The sequence below is a fragment of the Peromyscus maniculatus genome, chromosome 5 (genome assembly GCF_049852395.1).
Source record: "Peromyscus maniculatus bairdii isolate BWxNUB_F1_BW_parent chromosome 5, HU_Pman_BW_mat_3.1, whole genome shotgun sequence".
NCBI lineage: Eukaryota > Metazoa > Chordata > Mammalia > Rodentia > Cricetidae > Peromyscus > Peromyscus maniculatus.
Window position 1 is genome coordinate 10,063,861 of NC_134856.1, and position 15,275 is coordinate 10,079,135.

Sequence of the window (15,275 nt, forward strand, 5' to 3'; positions counted from 1 at the left end):
CCACATGAAGCCCTGCTGGTCACACCTGGGCAGGTTGGAGGGGGTAAAAACTGAGCTCAGGTCCCTTTGGCCAGCAGCCAAATATGTCATCTGGCCTGTCTGTCTGTCCTGGAACAGGGCGTGGAAAGGACACCCTAGCTGGTGGTGAGGAAGACTCCAGCGCCCGAACTGCGGCTCGCCCGTCCCTGGCACAGTGTCGGGCCCTCAGTGTGGACTGGCCTGGCCCGAGGAGTCCGCATAGACTCTACCTGACAGTTCAGGTAAGCGGGGGCCGTCAGATGCAGGGCGAGGGTGAGCGTGGCCAGTGTGCTGGGTCCTCTGAGCTCCGGCAGCTGGGCCTGGCAGGGAGAAGCACTGGGGACCTGCCAGGCACCTGCTGGCTAGCTGGCCCTTTGCAGCCCACAGCTGAGAGCCTGCATGAATGAATGCACGAGGTTTCATTTCAGCTTATCTCAGGAAGATCTCTCAGGAGGTGACAGGAGCTTTTGAGCCACACCCAGGCTGAGGTGGGAAGTGAGGCCTTTGCTAAGATGTGCGTGCGTGCGGGAGCTGGAGGAGATATTGGGAAAACAGGCCAGTTTGGGGAGCTGTTTATTTCTATGTGGACAATGCCTGTGTTCCCTTGTTTGAAGAATCAAAGCGAAGGCCAGGCTGGGCATGGTGCATGCCTTTAATCCTTTAAGGAGGCAGAGGCAGGCAGATATCTTCTGGGAGCTTGAGTCTAGCCTGGTCTACAAAGCAAGTTTAAGGCCAGCCAGGGATACAGAGAGACTGTCTCACAAAAGGGGGAAAAAAAGAGTCCAAAAGAAGATGGTGGGGAGATGGGGAGATTCTTTTCCTCTGCAGATGTCATTGACTTTCAAAAGGCATACTTACCGTATATGGGGGGAGGCTTTGATTGTAGAAATAATACAAAGAGATAGCAGTTTTTATTCACGCTGTTTTGGAACACAAGCATTAGATCTCACGTCTCAACAGAAAGAAACTGTTTTGTATGGATTTTATAGACGAGGCCATGGAGGCTCAGAGCTCAAAGAGGTTGACTCACTTGCTGCTGGTCACACAGTAGGCTGAGATCTGAACTATTGAACACAATTAGCTTGATTTCAATGGTGTAAAGAGGTGTTAATGGTGGTGGTGGTGCACCCCTTTGATCCCAGCACTCAGGAGGCAGAGGCAGGTGGAGCTATGTGAGTTCAAGGACAGCCTGGTCTACAGAGCCAATTCCAGGACAGCCAGGGCTACAACTCCCCCCCCCCCCTAAAAAAATCCAGATGGTGTAAAGAATTCACAGTATAATCCCTAGAAGCTATATGCACCCCTGGTCCTTCGACAAGTCCACCATGAAAGGTTCACCTTCACCCACTTTCTTACCTGTGCTCCCACCAGTTATATGGTTTTTATCTTCACTTTTACATATTAGTCTACGACATGCTGTTTCCCTCACTATCACCTGTGAGATGTCTTCCTACGTCAGTCACAGAGCACCACCTCCATTCTCTTAACCACTGCATAGCATCCCACTTGAGACTTTACCATAAACTACCATTGGGCTGTGTGCATGGTTTAGCATTAGAGCCCCTGCCTGACATGCACGAGGCCTTAGGTTCGTCCCATCAACACCAAATATCGATGGTGGTCGATAGTAAAATCCTGTGTCTGCCCTGGGTGTCATCTGATTACAGGGAGCTCCTTTGACGTTCAAGCAGTTGTGACGTTACTATTTTACATTCACTGTGTATGTGTGGGGGTGCTGGGGGTGGGGGTGGGTGCAGCGCAGTGCGCCTGTGGAGGTTAGAGAACAATTTGTAGGAGGAGGCCCTCCTTCCGCTGTATAGGTTCTGGGGACGGGAACTCAGGGCATCTAGTGCCTTCATCCAGTGAGCCATCTGGCTGGCCCACGTTAGTTTGTTGTTTGCTTTGTTCTGAGACAGGCTCTCACTACTTAGCCCGGTCTGGCCTTAAACTCACAGAGATCTGCCAACTCAGTCTCCTAAGTGCTGGGAGTAAAGGTGGCATGTGCCACCATACCCAGCTGTATTAGCTTGGTATGGCATTTGTTTGTCTTTAGATTTATTTTCATGTGTTTGAATGTTTGCCTACATATATGAATATGTACCATGTGCATACCTGGTACCTGCTGCCTGAGGATGCCAGAGGGAATCAGATCCCTGTAACTACCATGTGGATGGTGGGAACCAAATCTAGGTTCTCTCCAGCTCTTCGGTAGATCTGCTGATACTTCATGTCTGGAACTAATTAACGTGAATTCCCATATGGGTGCTAGGAACGGAACCTAGGCTCTCCACAAAAGCAGCAAGTGCTCTTAAATGCTGAGCCATCTCTCTAGTGCCACTGGCTTAGCTAGGGCTTCTGTTGCTGCAACGAAACGCCATAACCAAAAGCAAGCTGGGGAGGAAAGGGCGTATTTGGCTTATACTTCAGCATTGCTGTTCATCACTGATGGGAGTCAGGACAGGAACTCAAACAGGGCAGGGTCCCCAGGGCAGGAGCTGATGCAGAGGCCATGGAGGGGAGCTTTTTACTGGCTTGCTTCCCATGGCTTGCTCAACCCATCTTCTTATAGAACCCAGGACCAGCAGTCCAGGATGGCACCACCTACCATGAGCTGGGCCCTCCCCCATTGATCACTAAATGAGAAAATGACTTACAGCTGGATCTCAAGGAGGCATTTCCTCAGCTGAGGCTCCTTCCTCTGATGACTCTAGCTTGTGTCAAGTTGACACACAAAACCACCCAGTATAGCCTACATTAGTATATATTTTTTTAAGATTTTTATTTATTTTTATGTGTATGTGTGTTTGGTCACATATATGTCTGCTGCCTGTGGAGGCCAGCAGAGGGTATTGGATCTTCTCAGACTGGAGTTACCGATGGTCATGAGCCACCATGTGGGTATTGGGAATTGAACCTGGCTCCTCTGGAAGAGCAGCCAGTGCTCTTAACTGCTGAGTGTCTCTTCGGCCCTCCTGCATTAGTATTTTAATATGTGCATTTGCTGAACAGATATTTATGGATTGGCTGCCTTCTGCCAATGCATCTTAGCACAGGTGCAGAGATGCTGAGGAGGGAAATAGGGAAGGTAGCCAAGCAGAGGCTCCAGAGAGTCAACAATGACCTCAGATGCATGCATACAAATGGGACCCCAGGAACACAACTTCAGAGGATGAAGTGCCAGAGTTGTCTGGGGGTGCTGCCCAGATTCCCCTCCTGGTCTTCTTTCTTTCTGCTTGTTAGACAAGGACTCCCTCTGTAGCCTGGGCTGGTGTGGAACCCAATGGCAGATACTCCTGCCTCGTGTTCCCACGGGCTGTGGTGAGAGGCATAAGCCACCATGCCTGGCTTTTCCTCGCAGCTTCTATGGCCTCATGCACACATCCTGCCCTTCTCGGAGCCACTGACAGAGCTGGGATGAAGTGAGTGGAGATGGTAGTCCAGCTGGGTGCTGGGGAAACGCATACCTTTGAGCCGTCCTCGCTCCGGCAGCTGCAGCCCTGGGCTGCTGCTCTGAACGGGACCCCAGGGGTGATGGTACTTCAGGCACCGCTGTTTCACTATGTTTCCTGGTTCTTGTGAGATTCTCCCGGAACTGAACGGCCGGTCCTTCTTTCCTTTGTGAGGTCTGTGAGGAGAGCAGAGCGGCTCTGGTGAGACAATAAATAGTTAAGGGTACCAGAGGGAAGTTAAATCGGGAGGCTGTGGTCAGGAGCTGCAGCTCAGCTGGGTGGTGGCCCTGTTCTTGAACTTTGATTATGGGGTGCTAGGCTGTGGCTGCTATGGAGGCCTGGCCTCAGCGGTTCTGCTGACGCTCCATTCAGAAGCCGATAGCGACTGGCTCACACGTTCATGCCCTTCCGGCCCCTGCCGAGCCCTGCCGTGTGTATATGGACATGGATGTGTGCTGGAGTGTGTCCCAAGCACGGTGACTCGACCTGCAGGTCACAGACTCAGTCACTCCAGCCTTGCTCCAGCAACTACAGCGTGAGCTGTGCACCCACAGAGGCAGTGCAGACATTCCCAGCCCCTGGGGACGTCTGTCCTTCCTGTGCTTCGGCCAGCAGCCCAGAAATAGTGTAACCTTTGCTCCTCTCTGAAGGCAAGTGGAAACTTCCAGCTGCTGCCGTCCCCGCCACCCCACCTCCCCCAACCTGCTCGAGATGGTGTGGCGGTTGGAGGGTGGGGACAAAATGAAGCCGAGGAGAGTTTTCCTAAATCCGAAGATGAGGGAGAAAGAGGCCGAGGATGTGGCTGACCAGGCCCCTGGCCCTGCCGCTTTTCACTCTTGCATTTCTTTTGATTGGCGTTTGATGCTCAAAGTGGAAGAGTGGAGACTAGAGAAATCTTAACAGATCACAGCTATCTACGTGGTGCTTATGTATGCCAGGCACTTAGTGTGCTTCACTTGCGGCTGCCACTGATTTGCCCACTGGCACTAGAGGGCAGAGGTTAGGGGTTCTAGATGGATACGATGGTGGGAAACAGTTACTGGAAGAACACAGAGTCTGTCCACGGCCCCACAGCACGCAGGTGACACACTGTCTCCCTGGGCTTCACCCTCCCTGTACTGAGCATTAAAATATATATATGTAGCAGCTGGCCTGGGTGTTGGCACGCACCTTAAATTCCAGTAGTGAGGAGGCAGAGGCGGATGGATCTGTAAGTTCCAGGCCACCCAGGGCTACAGAGTGAGACCACATATACAGATAAAAAGAATAACACTTGACTTGAGAGGGCACGAAGACATAAAAGCCTCTTCCCAGATCCCTCCATGGACAGAAACAAACCAAACCAAACTGTGTTGATAAGGTGAAAAATTCAAACCCCAGATGTCTCCAGAATGACCGGGAAGTCCCCGTCTGCTTCTCACCTTGCCTTTTCTCCTGTTATGAAATTTATTTCCGTGCCCCAGGTTTAAATTGCTTTTGTTTCTATCTCAGTGGGTCTCTGTGTGTATTCCCCACACCTAGCGCACACAGCTGCTTGTGAGCTCCCCAGTTCATTTTCATCTGTACCTTGTGTATGACCCTCACGTGGGATCACACTCCTTACACTGTTCTGACCCTTGCTTGGTAGGGGTTGTCTCTGAATGAAGCACCCCTTTCCAGCCCCTCCACTCGTCTGCTCCAGCCCGGCTACCTTTGCCTCAGTCCCTTGACCAGGACATGGGGGTCACATTGCCCCTGGATAGCCCCATGGGACAGAGCATGAAGGAGGCTGGTTGGTCATTGTCCTGGTCAGATGAACTCATGTGCAGCCTCCAAGTCCTGGGAGTGCCATCCTTAGGTGGCAGGCTGTCTGCCAAGGTGTCGGTGCAGGTGACGCTACAGGGGAGTTGCCCCAAGCCTGCTGTGTGGATAGCAGGACTGGATAGTCGCCTGTGATGATGTGAACCAGCTGCTCACATGCTGGTGACCCCTGCCCCACAGAGCCTGCAGGGATAGCGCCAGCGTCATCCAGGGACCCTAGGTTCTTCGAATCTTTTTTACTGGTGTGGAGGCTGGTTACTGTGGGTCCCGAGAGTAAATCACCTCCATCTTCCTGTGGGATGTTAGTCTGGCTTCCCGGGATCCCAGGCAGGCCTCTTTGTCCACATCTCCATGGTGGAGACAACCTGCTGGGACCAGGGACCAGATGCTCACCATCCCGGGGCGAGGGTCCCTCCTCAGCACAGTCCCCTTCACGAGAGGATTCTGGTTGTGTCTCAGCAGCAGGCCCTGCAGGACAAGGGGTACGAGAGCAAGAGTCAGGGGACGAGAGAAGACAAGCTCCTGAAGAGGCAGGCGCCGGCCCCCAAGCGGGACCGGGAGGCCCCAGAAGCTGGTGGCGCCATGAATGTAGAAAACACAGGTAAAGGAGGTCAGCCCCACCATCGGCACACCTGGCTGAGCGGGTGCAGGATGGAGGCTCCCGGGGGTCCCAGCTGTCTGGTGCTCTGCCCCACAGCTGGAGGTGGCTCAGCCAGTCTGGCCACCTGACATGAACTTGAGACCCTGGACAGCCTCCTCCAGATTCAGGGACAGCCATGTGTCTGTCCTCTTTCTTGTCCCGTCCCTTCTCCCAGGGCCACACCCAGTGATAAGAGACCTTGGCCACTGGAGGCTGGGGTTGGATTTCCTTTCTTTTTGTCTTTTCCAAGCACCCATCTAAAGCAGGGCCCAGGAGCAGCCTCCCAGACGCCACTGGTGCCCGCCGCAGGGGGCCTGGCTGTGTTCTGGTCAGAGGATCTAGAGGGCAGGATTTGTTCCCCTCCCTTCAGCCTGTGCTTCCATTATCCTCAGTCCACTGTGGCACCTAGAGCTGACTGGTTTTAGAAGCTTCTCCGGGCTCATTTGCAGTCCTCTGGGTTTTCTGTAGTAAGTACAGGCCAGTGATCACAGAGAAAGAGCCTCCCGAGCAGCCTCAGGGCAAGGCCAGGAGTGTGGGGAAAAGGTGTCGCTATCCCAGAGTCTGTGTCTGAACTTGCTGCGGTTCCTGGAGGAGGTCACTCCCTCCTCCGAGTCTGGGCCAGTGCCTATTCTGGGTGAGCCCTGGTCCACCTCGATTCAGGGCTGGTGTAGGGTCTGGCTGATCAATGGGCAGCCAGGCTTTCAAAATGGCCACCATCTGGCCAGCTAGGTAGGACAGGCCCAGAGGAGGAAGGCTGGGTCCTCCTAGCAATGAAGGCTGGCACAGTAGCTGAGCCCTGGGCCCTGTGGTGGGTGTGCTTCTAGAAACTGACCTGTCAGGTGGTAGCTTCCTCAGCACAGGGCTTGTTCTGTTCAAGCGCCCCTGGGCCTCACCTCCCCTGGGCCTCACCTCCCCTGGCTTCTTCCCATCTTCAGACCTCCTTTAGGTTCTTCAAGAGTGTTTCTTCCACTGCCCATGATTCTGCAGCTTCTGCTTAACTGCTGGCCCCCGACACAGGGTACCATGCTGAGGTCTGGGCCTCAGGGCCTCCCAGGACAGGAGCCTGGTCGCCGGATGACAGGCCTGCCGAGGCCTGTGATAGTCACCCACACCTGTGTTGCCGATGGGATCCCAGCTTCTTTCCCGGGGCTGCTTTTGGGCTTGGCACATTGTAACTGTCTCGCATAGGAAGAGCCCGCAGGGTCCCTCCCATGTGACTCCAAAGGCAAGACCAGCTCTCTGCAGCCGAGCCCAGCACATTCTGTCCTGCACCAAATGCAGTCTGTGGCCATGCTGATCACATGCCACCCATGGCAACCCCCGTGTGCTGGCCTAGAAGCATCGGGCTGCCCTTACTGCCTCTAGAATAGATCACAGAGGCCGGGCCAGCTCTGTGTGACTTGCGTGCTGTGTCACATGCAGAGCCACACAGCCGAGGCCACTGGCCCAGCATGGGTTGCTCAGCCCCAGCCCTGGGAGGAGCAGAACCCCTAACAGCTGCTGCCTCCCATTTCCCTGTGCTGCTCTGGGGCTTTGCAGAACTGTAGTCAAGGGTGCCATTGGTAGGCATCAGACCCAGGGAGGCCCTCACCTCTGGGAAAGCCAGAAGCTAAGGCCTCATCCAAGTGGGAGGCTCACCAGCTGGCACCAGCCCTCAGCACTCCCAGACACTTTGCAGGGCTCCGCTTGGGCTGCTGAGGGGAGAGGGCAGATTCTTCTCTCACCCTCCACCCCCCAGACTGCTGCTGGCTCCTCAGTGCACAGGCCATGCTCACCTGTGGAGCAAACACTGGCCCTCGATGCTTGTCTTGTGTCTCCCATTCTGATGACAGAATGGCGGGTGGGGGACGGGAGGACTCAGGCTGAGGCCCTGGCTGACTTGGTATTTGTCCCTTTCTCGCACATGTGTGGCCCCACGTGCAGGCACCAACCTGCGAGTGCTCCTGGTTGCTCCTGTCCCGAGCGTGCATGCGCTGGTCTGTCAGTGCCCTGACGGGTTGCGCTTGCACATCCCCCCCTTGCCCCTCCTCCATGCACAGGTGACCACTACCCACCGAGCGGCTGGGAAACCCGGTCCCCTCTGCTGTGCTGGTGAGAGGGCGTGACTTAGCACGAAGAGCCCTTGCTGAGACAGCCTCCGTTATTCCCCGGTGGGAGTTGCCTGGAGACTGGCCACGGAGAGGCCCTTTAGACCTGGAACACCCCGCTTTGGAGGGAGTCAGTAAAAGCTGCTTTCCTGAGCCTTGGTGTAGGCAGTTTTGTCCCCAGAGCTGCTGCCTAAGTGACCTCCCCAAGGCAGACCTGGAGGTCCCCTGCGACCCCATTTTGCGGCAGCCTTCAGGCCTCTCCTAGCTCACCTGCTTGCGTCTCTCCCCACTGATGGTGTGCTCTGTTGTGATGGCCGTACCCCTCCTCCAGGCAGCCCTCCACCGTCCTGCTCATCAGCCACTACTTTGCTTGTAGGTGGGCGGCTCTTTGGCATCGGGAGGTGCTCAAGCCTGTCGGGGTCACCAGGCCCAGACCCCGTGGTACATAGGACGGTGGAGGCCATGTCCCAGCTTCAGGAGGAGCTGGTGGTCCTTCGGGAAAGGCTGGCCCTCCACGACAGTGACCGGCAAGCCACAACTACCCAGCTGCAGAACCAGGTACCTGGGGAGGCAGGGACAAGCGGAGGCCACTGCCCACTGTGGAGCAGGTCAGAGGACATGGCTAGGGTACCTGGACCCCCGAAAGTCAGGTGGTGACATTCTTCTGGTTTGGGAAGATGCTTCAGGGTGAGGAGGTTCAAACTCAGGTGGTTGTACTTGGCAACAAGTGTCTTTAACACCTGAGCATCTTCCCAGACAAAACATTTCTCCCTTTAATTGATGAAATCTACTTGCTTATTAAGAGGGGAAGTTGAAAGTGAGGTACCCAGCCTTTCTGGTGTCCCTAGCCCCACTCTGGTGTCTCTAAATCCCCACTTGAAGGATCCTCAACCCACCCTCAGGCCCGGATAACTTGGGAGTTCAAAATTGTACCTAGCCTTTGCTCAGGTTTTCTGTGAGCTTCTTGATTACATGTTTATAACAGTGTTCTCCAGAGATGGTTCCTGAAGCTCTGTACCTGTGGGCTGCTCTCTGTAGGGTCCAATCCCGTGGAGACAAGGCCAAACTCCCGGGCCTGGAGTCGGGAGCACGCCCTGACTCTGGCAGTACTCCTTAGCCCTGTGGCCAGTCTGCACCTCGTTTCCTTAACCTGATTATAGAATCTGGATGTGCTGTTCCCTGTCACTGTGTGCTGCCCTGGGCCATAGGGGCAGGTTGGAACCACAGAAGTACATCTGTCTGAGGCCATCTTGGCTGTAGGGGCATCGTCTGTCTGTCCTCTGAACTCCATCTTCTGATTTCTAGCCAGCTGATGAGTGTGGCTTTGCTGTTATCAGATGGGCCGGTCATAAGTGTGGACAAGAAATTGATTACGAACTATAAAGTGAGGGTTCCTGTGGCCTCTTGTCTCCCCGTGCCTCACAGTGGGTTTTATTGTTGTTTTGTGCTGTTGGCTGTTGGTTTGGGTTTTGGGTTTTCTGAGAGAAGCTCCCAATCTAGCCCGGGGTGCTGTGGAACTCCATAGTGGGTGGCGCCCACCTTCTGGACACTGAATAAGACCGCTACAATAGCTATGTACAGCTACGCCCCAAGTGCCCGCTTTCGGTTCTTTGGATTATATGCCCGACTCGGAATTGCCGAGTCATGCCGGCTTTCATTGCTTACTTTTGTTTATTTATTGTTCAGATGGGGCTTTCTTTTCCTCTTTTTCAGACAGGATCTCACTGTGTAGCTCTGGTTGGCCTGGAACTCCCTGTGTAGACTAGGTCAGCCTCAAACTCTGAAACTCGTAGAGATCCGCTTCTCTCTCTCTCTGCCTTGCAAGTGCTGGGATTAAAGTTGTGTGCTGCTGTGCCTCACTGGGACAGGATCTTGATATTGACTGCTGTTGACCTTGAGATGACCTCCTGCTTCCTGCCCCCTGTACACTGGTATCGCAGACGTAAACCACACACCTGATTCAGTTTGTTATAATTATCATTAAACTTTTTTTCTTAAAGAGTCTTGCTATGTAGCCCTGGCTGGTCTGGAACTCACTACTTAGACCAGTGTGGCCTTGAACTCACAGGCAACAATCCTGTCTCTGTCTCCTGAGGGCTGGGGCTACAGGTGTTCACCCCCCAGGCCTAACTCAGTTTTTGGTTTTTGAGTTTTCCCACGGTGGCTGCACCGTGTCCTGCGTCCACCAGCGGTGCCCGGGGGTCTGGTGTCTCTGTGTCCTCACTGGCACTTACTGAACAGCCGTCCCAGCGGGCGTGCACTGGTATCTCACTGTGGGTTTAAATTCTTCGTTTTTCAGTCCAGGTGATTTGGTTTCCATTCTTGTAGAAGTCCTTTACTTCATCTGGGTAGTAATCCTTTCTCAGGCGATTGGTTTGCACATTTCCCTCCCACTCAGTGGTTACCTTTCACTCTGCTTGGTGTCTTTTGTTTCAGGGATGAAAATCTGAAGCTTTATACCTGTGATTTTTTTTTTAATGTTTTATTTTTACTTTTTTTTTATGCGTATGTTGTTTTGCCTGCACACGCGTCTGTGTACCACATGCATGCAGTACCTGCAGGAGCCAGAAGAGGGCATCAGATTCCCTGGGACTGGCATTGTACACAGCTGCCTTGCGGTCTCTGGGTGTCAAACCTGGGTCTCTGGAAGGAAGAGTAGCCATGCTTTAATTCTGCATCATCTCTCCAGCCCTTATACTAGTGGTTTTTGTTGACTTGTAGAAGTATGAAAGTTAATTTTTGTAAAGGCCACATAACTATTTTTTTTCCTTTAACTGTTCATGTTGTGGGGACTGTATCAAAAAATCACTGCCACATCGAGTGTTTTAGGGTTTTTCTTCTGTATTTTCTTCTGAGTTTTATGGTGTAATTTCTTTGACCCACTTTGTGTATCACCCTATGGTATGTGGGTAAGGCCCAGCTTTGTTATCTGACACACGGAGAACCAGTTTGCCACCCCCAGCTGTCAAAAAGATGGTTCTTTGCCGTTGCATGGCCTTGGCACACTTGTCAAAAATCACTAGAACATGTATGTGAGGCTTGTTCTGGACTCCCTTGTCCTTCCTGTTGTCTTTATGTCTGTCTGTCTGTCTGTTTGCCAGAGCCACACTGCTTTGACTGCTGCAGTGCTGAAGTCAAGACAGATTTCCACCTCCATTTTTCTTGTACAAGACTTGTCTGTTGACATATGAATTTTTGGATGGATTTTTTTTTAATGCCTTTAGAAAACGCTGCTAGGGTTTTGGCAGGAATTGTCTTGGCTCTCTAGATTTCTCTGCACATTGTTAAAACCCTTATATTTATTGATTGAGTCTTCAACCCATGACTATAAGACACTTTCCCTTTATGCCATCTTGAATGTTCTTAGCAACCTTTGTAGCCTTCATTCTGTGTTCTTACCTTTCTGGTGTGTGCACATGCATGTACACACCAGTTGCATGCATGGGTAGAGGCTGACATGGAGTGTTTTCCTCTGTTACCCTCCACCTTATGTTTTGAGATATGGTCTCTCACTGAACCCGAGCTCATCATTTCAGCTAGACTAGCTAGACTGGGCGGCTAACGAGCCCTTGGGATCTGTCTGCCTGTCTGTCCTTCCTTCCTTCCAGCACTCCAGTTACAGGTGTGTGCTGCCATGCCTAGGTTAGAAAATATATTCCTTAATCTTTTATTTTTATGTGGAAGGGTATTCTGCCTACATGTGTGTCTGTGCACCACAGTGCTCTTGGAAGCCAGAAATGGCTGTCGGATCTCTCATGACTGCAGTTACAGATGGCTGTGAGCTACCATGTGGGTGCTGGGATTTGAACTCAGATCCTCTGGATGAGCAGTCAGTGCTCTTAACCAGTGAGCCATCTCTCCAGCCCCAGCCATGCCTAGCTTTTTACATGGATGATGAGGACCTGACCTGAGATCCGTTTGTTTCAGCAGCAAGCACTTTACCTCGGGGCCATCTGCCCAGCTCCTCTTGTTTAAATGTATTCTGATTTTATTCTTTCTGGCTGCTACTGTAAGTGGAATGATTTTATTTTCTACTTTGAATAGTCTGTTGTTATAGCAACACAACTGATTTTTTCGTTGATTTCATATCCTGCGACTTTGCTGAAGTTAATAGTTTTCACTGGCCGGATTTTAAAATCAAATTACTTGCCAGTTTTAAATCTCAATTTGCATGAAAATCTGCCCCCCTCCTCCCCAGTACTGGGGATTGAACCCAAAGCTTGTGTGTGCTAGACCAGTGCTCAGCCACACCCAGCCCTGGCCTTCTCTTCTGTTCCCGACATTGGAAGATATGGCTCCTTTGACATTCCCACACTGGCAGCCTCTGCATGAAGTCATGTGGCAGTTCTGGTCTTTAGTGGAGTGGACATCTGTCCGCCCACCACAGGTAGCCCAATACCATGCTGATGGCTTCATGCTCTGTGCCAGCCTCAGCACCCACTGTGTCGTTGAGGGCACTCCTGCACTCCGGCGTTCATCTGCATTTACTAGGAACCAGCAGCCTAGTGCAAGGCACTGGGAATGCAGCAGTTCTGAGGGTCACTGCAGATCTCCTATGCTAGGCCAGGGTGAGCATCCTTAATGCCCAAATCCGAAATGCTCCAAAATCCAAAACCCTACACCAAACATGATACCCCAACTCTGACAGCCAAGCCTGAACAAAGTTTATTTCATGCACAAAAATGTTAATTAAAAATACTGTAAAAATTACCTCAGACTCTATGTATAAAGTGCATATGATACATGGATGAACTCTGCTTAGACATGGGCCCCATGCCTAAGATGTTTCACTGTGTATATGGGAAAATTTAAAAATCTGAACTACAGAAAACTTCTGGTCCTGAAATTCAGGTGCCTGCTGCTCAGTGTGTTGTAGAATACGTCGTGTGCCGGCCTTGGCAAGCACATTGCACAGATTTCCTCATTTAGTCTTTAAGGCCTGGATGAGGTCGCCTCGTAGTGCAGATGGGGAAGTGGAGAGGTACGGGGAGGTGAAGGGACTTGTCTGTGGTTGCTCCTGTGAGCTGAGGTCCGGTCGGATTTGAGATCCTGTGTTCTCAAATGCTGCTCCTGCTCCTCACGGGTGGAGGACTCGAGGGAGCCTCTCGGCACAGATACAGCTGTGTGCACCAGGCCAGGCCAGCCTCCTGGCTGGGGAGTATGCGAGGCAGAGGGGGTGAGTTGGTTGTGGGAGGGGTACTGCCTTGATCCCCCAGGGGCTCCAGGTGAAATGCCAGCTCAGCAAGGCTCTGCAGCACTCTTGGCAGGGCCTCATTTTTGCCTAGAGATAGCTGCTGACCACGCTGCCCAGGCATGGTGGGAGGTATGGAGGTAATCACTGGGTTGGGAGCAGACAGCTGAGAAAATGCAGACCTGACTGGGTACCCCACCTCTACCCAGCTGCTTCTGCCATGGTAAATGCGGGTTTGTGTCAGGTAAGTAGACAGACAGGCCCCAGTCACTCTGCCCCCTGCCTCAGTTTCTCTAGCTCAGTGGTTCTCAATTTTCCTAGTACTGCAACCCTTTAATACAGTTTCTCATGTCGTGGGGACTCCCAACCATAAGATTATCTTTGCTGCTTCATAACTGGATTTTGTTACTGTGACGAATTGTAAAGTAAGTCTTTTTGGAGACAGAGGCTTGCCGAAGGGGTCAGGGTCCACAGGTGGAGAACCGCTGCTCTAGCCGATAACCTCAGTGGGGAGGATGTTGCCCAAGGCCAGGCCAGGCCAGAGCTCCCGTCACCTCCGGGAGACTCTCAGGAGTTACGAACACCGCCCTCTGCTGTTGAACTGCTCTGAGCATCCGCTATCTGCTTGTCCATTGCAGACCTTTGCAGCCCTCCCCCACAAGCCCCCAGCGGCAGGCCAGCTGTGAGTGCCCCCCCCCCCCAGGATTGCAGGGTGTGGTACCTTGCTCTCTGCTCTTCCTGTTCCTGTCTTCCATCCAGTTCTCTGGGCATTCCATCTGTTCCAGGCACCTGCTTATTCTGCCCCCAAGCCTTCTCGAAACAGAGGCACCCTCCCAAGTACAGGCCGGGGCCTTCTCCTGGCAGCGGGATCCAACTGCCCTGCCCAGCCAGGTGCCGCCAGTCCTCAGGGGCCGTGAAGGAGTTAGAGGTTATGCCTGGGGGTGGGGGGCGATGGCCACCCCTAATAGGGTGCCCTTCAGACAAATAGGGTTAGATTCCCCGGCTCTGCTTCCTGAGATGAGCTCACAGGTAACTTAGTGTCTGAAATCTCAGGCCAAAGGGGTCTTTTATGGCCCCTCCCTCTTGGTCAACAAGTCTGTCCCATCATATCCGTCTCCTGCATCTCCTTGTTTATCCCAGCAGAGACAGCAACACTTGAGTTGCCTGCCATTATGATGCAAGAAGGAGCTAGGCTGTAGACAGGCCAGAGGTCCTCACTCCCAGGAAGCATTGCCAGCCCCACGTTCCCTACAGCAGGGCTGAGAGCCCAGCATCAGCCAGCATTGGAAACAGCCAAGGTCAGAACTTTAGCCTTGGTGAGGCAATATGGAGAGGTAGAAAGCAGATCCTCTTCTTCTAGGGTGAGGGAAATGCAAGAGAAGGTCATACACTTAACCCCGGCCTGCGATTCTCCAGCCTGGAGGCCCCGCTCTTTCCTATTAGCCACACAGGGTTTTCTTTGATAAACTGCCATGAGGCAGGCTGCAGGGGCTGGGCAGAGTTGTCAAAATGGACTGGAAAGACCCCTCCGGTCAGAGATGCCACACACCGAGGGCACTCTGGGCTCGTTGGGGGCTGAGGACAGCACATCTGGGCGACACGGCTTCGAGCTGGCACTTCCGACTTCAGACTCTGCCCTCAGAGCTCCAGAGATCAAGGGCTAGCTTTGCAGCTGCCTTGCAGACAAATCCCACAGTTGACCTGGCTGCTTCCCCAATGGCAGGACTTCAGGGCAGCTCGGCTTTCTGGTGCCTAACTCTGCTTGTGGCCAGAGGGCACACATGCCATGCACCGGGTGCTCAGCCCCATGTGGGTAGTGGTGATGAGTGGAGAAATGGCGTGGGCCTTGCTTTCCTGCTGGGCCCGTGGCTGGGAGTGCCCCTAGGAAGGACCTTACTGGAGGTGGGGACAGAGGGAAGTAAGTTTTCTCAAGTCTTAGCTTTTAGGTCACCTGCTTATCTCCTGGAGGTATGGGCAGCCTGGCTGGGCCTTACAGTCCCTCAGTGGGGTCTCGGGCCACCGAGAGTTGACCTGCACTGACCTGCGGGGTCTACAGTGAGGTGGAGAAGGATCTCATGGACCAGAGAAGC

General features: G+C 53.0%; 2 protein-coding genes across 25 annotated transcripts in view; one reads left to right on the forward strand and one right to left on the reverse strand.

Moving 5' to 3' along the window:
• Positions 1 to 15,275, forward strand: part of Kifc3 (kinesin family member C3) — an 89,177-nt gene that overhangs the window by 61,850 nt on the left and 12,052 nt on the right. For 9 of the 24 annotated variants that reach the window (XM_076571639.1, XM_076571638.1, XM_076571640.1 and 6 more), the window contains one exon: positions 118 to 260. In XM_076571639.1, coding sequence (XP_076427754.1) covers positions 118 to 260 — 143 coding nt within the window. Of the gene's footprint in view, positions 1 to 117; positions 261 to 5,729; positions 5,869 to 8,370; positions 8,553 to 14,376; positions 14,484 to 15,275 lie in introns of those variants that run through there. The other 15 variants (XM_076571633.1, XM_042277273.2, XM_042277274.2 and 12 more) reach the window with 4 other exon arrangements.
• Positions 3,253 to 14,108, reverse strand: LOC143273239 (uncharacterized). Its single transcript, XM_076571649.1, has 3 exons — positions 13,907 to 14,108; positions 5,661 to 5,735; positions 3,253 to 3,665 (listed from the first exon to the last, which is right to left on the reverse strand). Exons 1-3 carry the CDS (start codon positions 13,959 to 13,961, stop codon positions 3,388 to 3,390), a joined length of 408 nt encoding a protein of 135 aa, XP_076427764.1. The 5' UTR covers positions 13,962 to 14,108; the 3' UTR covers positions 3,253 to 3,387.